The 4767-nt window shown below is 46.4% G+C and overlaps 1 protein-coding gene across 2 annotated transcripts in view; it reads right to left on the reverse strand.

Moving 5' to 3' along the window:
* KALRN (kalirin RhoGEF kinase) overlaps nt 1-4767 on the reverse strand; it is a 588759-nt gene that overhangs the window by 69643 nt on the left and 514349 nt on the right. For both annotated transcript variants that reach the window (XM_007449683.1, XM_007449685.1), the window contains 2 exons: nt 4103-4386; nt 2607-2711 (listed from right to left, as the gene is read on the reverse strand). In XM_007449683.1, coding sequence (XP_007449745.1) covers nt 2607-2711; nt 4103-4386 — 389 coding nt within the window. The remainder of the gene's footprint in view (nt 1-2606; nt 2712-4102; nt 4387-4767) is intronic.

The raw sequence follows: 4767 nt of genomic DNA on the forward strand, positions 1-4767 counted from the left end.
TTCCTGCTCACTGAGGGACAGTGTTTTGTTTTGTTTTGTTTCTTCCTACTCCTACTTGAGAAGAAATTGGGAGAGAAACGGTTAACCCTGTGTAAGCTTTAACCCAAAGCAGAGGACAATGGAGTTCCCAGGGCCCAGGACGCGTGGGCACAGTGACCGTGGGAGTAGAAAGTTGGACATCCTGGCCAGGCTGTGGCTTCAAGTCTGTCCTTTAAGTTATGGGGAAGAATTTCTAAAAGGAAGCTTCTTGTTGTCTAATCTAAGACTTACTTTAGGTAAGTCTTTGCTTCTGAAATGGGCTAAAAAAAAATCAAATGAATGTAATTAAGGGAGGGCAACAGTCTTTTCCTCCCCTGGGGAAAGCAGGAAGAGAACTTAAATCTCTTTGGAAATCCAAGTTATCTACTTTTTGCCCTAGTAATCCTACCTCTGGGAACTTATTCCAAGGACAGAAGTCAAAAGAACAAATGCTGTATGTACCAAGTGATCTGTAGCAGTATCACCCAGAGTAGCAAAAATTGGAAACAATCCAGGATATCCCCAAACAGGCTGGTCAAGCAAATTACGATACATCACATAAGTGAAATACTCCTCAGTTATTAAAATTATAGTTATGAAGGTAAAATTAGTAAGATTTTAGGAAATATTAAACATTATTAGTATTTAATTTATAAATATTAAAAATATAAAACAATGAACACATCATATGCCTAGTATAATTATAAAAATAAAACATACATGGATATGAACAAATAGAAGGAAACAGAATTAAAGTAACTGTACAACACTAGAATGGGTGACCTTTTAGAAATTCCTTTTACACCACTGTAAAAATTATTTTAATGAATCCCAACTCCATTTGCTAGAAATTCTGAAGCTCATCCCACTCCCAAATATTCCAGAAAAACAGATGTTCAGAAACCAAACAGCAGGACTGAGGAGGTTCATGTGTCTAAAAAGGCGCTCATGCCACCTGCCCTAATCCTGGCTAAGAAAAGGGCTACACAAATGTCTGGGGGTAAGTCCGCATTCTCAGTTAAAAATTATCCAGGAACAACATAACATCCTTTCCCCAAAACAAACCGTGCTTGAGGGACGTCGAGGGGGAGGGTTCGTGACCTCTCCTTATCTTATGTAAGCTGGCACCTCCATGCGAAGGGCAGTGTGGGACGGCAGATAATGTGACCTGAGTGCCCTGCTCCCCCCACACACTATCACTGTTTCTAGAACATTTTACAATAGGCTTCTGGGAACACAGCAGGTTGGCTCTCGTTCCCACCTCAAGGCAAAGCACAGGCATTTCTGCCTCTGGGGATCCAGGGTGGGCATCATGCCATGCTTCCTCGACTTCTCTTCCCAACAGTCGAGAGACAGAGCCTTAGGAGGGGCCGTAACTGTGTGCTTCTCATGGGTGAGTCACAGAGGGGGCAGCAACCACATCTTAGTCATGGACCTGTTCCTGGAAAATGTCCCTCTAGCTTAGCACAGAGGAAGACCTCAACTAATGTCTGGGGGCCACCGATCCAAAATGCAAAGCAGAGAGAATTCAAACAAGATCTGGGATATCACCAGAGACACTGAAGCAACTGCATCAGTACTTCCTGGACTGTATCCTGGGTGGCGCTGTGAAGGTTTGCTCCCTGCCCATGCATGCTGGGCCCACCACCTCGGAAGGGGCTGCTGACTGCAGGGCAGAGCACTGGAGAGCACAGGGAGGCCCCAGGGGGATGGCTAACCACCACCAGCAGCACAATAAAACGACACTCCGGAAATCAAATGGGAAGGACAATCAAAAACTGAAACCACCACCTCAGCCTCCAGAGTCCTCCAGGACAGCGACGCTGAGAGAAGCAAGAGAAACACAATGAAGTGACAGCCCAGTTAGGAAGGCCAGTGACTGAGCACACAACGAAAGCAGGGACCAACCCGAGCCTCAGCTCAGTACCAGGAAGCACATTCAACCTGAGCCTCTGCTCCAGAACAATCGGGATGATGACCCTGCACTCAGAGGCTTGGTGGACATTCACATTTCAGACACCAGAGAGTCTCTGCAGGCCAGTGAGCCAGAGAATTTTGCAAATCAAAGAACTCAGGCAACCTGGCATGTTAGGTTTGTCCAACTTTGACAAAACCTCCCCTTAGCAGCATCTCCATCCCTCATGCTTTGTTTGCACTGGGCTTGACTGGAAGTTACCATGATTTGGATTTTAGAGCTGAGGATGAGGAAAACAATCAACTAAAACATCGGTTGAACAACAAAATGATCATGACCTAGAACCACCTTGGATTCCTCTTCGAGACAATAGTTCTTTTCGGGATCTGCTGCTTCCAAAGACAGAGCCATTACCCTTCATCAACAGGACAAGGTACTAGGCAGATTTCTGCTTTGAGTATTTTACACCCACCCCTGTACTGCCCAGAATGAAGTCAGACCTCCAGGGTTGGGGGAGGGGAGCCCTCCCCGACACAGATGGAATCTACATCACCTCGGATTCATGCGACATAAGAGATAACAAGGGAGAGAGAGTGTCACTATCCCTGACACACACAAAAAACAAAATCACGTGTTTTACACATGGCTCTTCCAAGTGAGAAAGAAGTCCTACCATCTCGTCCTGCGTGGGGTCGTTGTCAAAGATCTTCATAGGCGGAGGGAGGGGTGTGTGTGACTCTTCATCTGGCTCATCCTCACCCCAACCTTTCTTGCTCTTCTAGAACAAAAGAGCAGCATTAGTCACTGTTTCCTATAGTTAAAGATGCCAATTGGTTCAGGACTTGGGATTTTTAGAAAAGAAACATATAAGATACCCTCCTCTCTCAACACACTCCTATTTTTTTCAGTTTCAGGGTCCTCCTGTGTGGAATGGGCACACCTGCTTATCTCAAAAGGACAATGAGGTGGAAATGGCGGAAAACACACACACACACACACACACACACACACACACAAGAAAAACATCTACTTTATCGATCAGCCAGGAAGAGCGAAAGCTGAGAGAGTGGTTGGAGAGAAACTAACTTTGAAGTTTATGACGGACTCAAACCACAATCTGAATATACCACCAGGCTCTACTGCCATTCAGAGGGAGAAAAGACAGACAGCATAAAACTCCAAAGAGAGTCTGGTTTCACATCAGGAAGAATTTCTTAGCCATGTCAGTGACTAGAGTAGGTTAGTTTGCCAGATAAAAGAATTATCTCATTCCCCAACCAAATACCCACTATATTTTGAACACAGAATCCCAGTTTTGGAAGGGATATAAGAGGTCGTTGCCCAGTCTGACCACTCAGCCAACACTGGTCTCTTCAACTGTTATGTGAGGTCATACAGTCTCCCAAACCTTTTCAGTATGGGTGTTCATTTGTTTTCATGAAGCCCCATTTCATCACTGGTTGAGCCCCATTAAAGGCTGCAACCTTGGCTACTGTAAACCTTCACCTGTTAATCATAATTCTCCCTTCTGGAGCAACCAGGAGTTGTCTACTCCATTTTATAAATGCCACTGCTCAACATACTCGAAAACAGCCATAATCTCCCAAGATAGTCTTCTGTTTTCCAGGCCTAGCAGGTTTAATGCGGTCTTTAGTAGAGGCTGGGGACTTGGTGACCAGCTGGCTCCCCGTGGGCCCAGACACGCATCTCCAAATCTGGCAACATGGTGTCTGTCTGCTGGATACTCTAGGTGCCAGTCTCTAAACCAGTCACAAATCAAACTGGCAATGTCTTTTTTTTTTCCTACTGTTTTTAATTTTTTTAAAAATTGAACTAAACAGATTCATAGACACAGAGAACAGACTTGTGGTTGCCAGGGGGAGGAGGGGAGAGAGAAGGATGGACTGGGAGTTTGGGGTTGGTAGGTGCAAACTATTACATTTAGAATGGATACACAACAAGGTCCTACTGTATAGCACAGGGAACTATGTTCAAACTGGCAATGTCTTGAGAATGCAAAGATCACCTAGGCCCAAGAAGACCAACTACTGGGAACTAGAGTCTGGCTAGTTTTTACAAAGCCCGGGGAAGGATGCCTCTCGAGGCTCCAGGAAGGAGGTACATCAGAAACCCCTCCCGATGGAAGGCTCCGGGGCTTCGAGTAAGTACCTCGTCAGCGCTGTCTCCCTGAGGGGTCGTCTCATCCCCAGGCTTGGGAGATCCCAGGTCGAAGCTCTTCCGCCCAACATCTCGTACTTTCTTCTGTTTCTTGATGTTTCCGTCTGCCTTCCCGCTGTTGAGCCGCCGCACGGGGCTCGTCAGCCACTTCTTCAGGGTGTTGGTGGAGCGCTTGGGCCCAGGGGAACTGTGGATGGAGTTCAGGGAGGGCTGGGCCTGCAGGTTGGCCACCGACTCGGACTTGCCTCCGTTTTCACTTGAATGAGAGTACGCATCTGAGGAAAAAGAATAGACAGACACGGCGTGTCAGGGGCAGTTAAGGCAGGCTGCCAGCCTGGGAGAAAGCTGGCTCCAAACCCCAGGAAGCTAGGGCACCGGGCAGAATGTCAAGGCCAGCTGTGGAGCCTGGTCAAGGAGACCCTGTCTAGAGGGTAATAGCTGACACTCACTCAATCCACAGGTGCTATGGATACAGGAGTAGACAGAAGACAAAGACTCCTGCAAAATCAAGATTCTAAGCAAGAACCATCAACCAATAACAATGTCATGGAGCACCTATGCATATTATAAAGTTGTATAAGACACAGATTTTATTTTCATAGATGCCTTATCTTGCTACACACACACACACACACACAAACACACACAAAGAGGGA

The sequence above is a fragment of the Lipotes vexillifer genome, unplaced genomic scaffold (genome assembly GCF_000442215.2).
Source record: "Lipotes vexillifer unplaced genomic scaffold, Lipotes_vexillifer_v1.1 scaffold1378, whole genome shotgun sequence".
Classification (NCBI taxonomy): domain Eukaryota; kingdom Metazoa; phylum Chordata; class Mammalia; order Artiodactyla; family Lipotidae; genus Lipotes; species Lipotes vexillifer.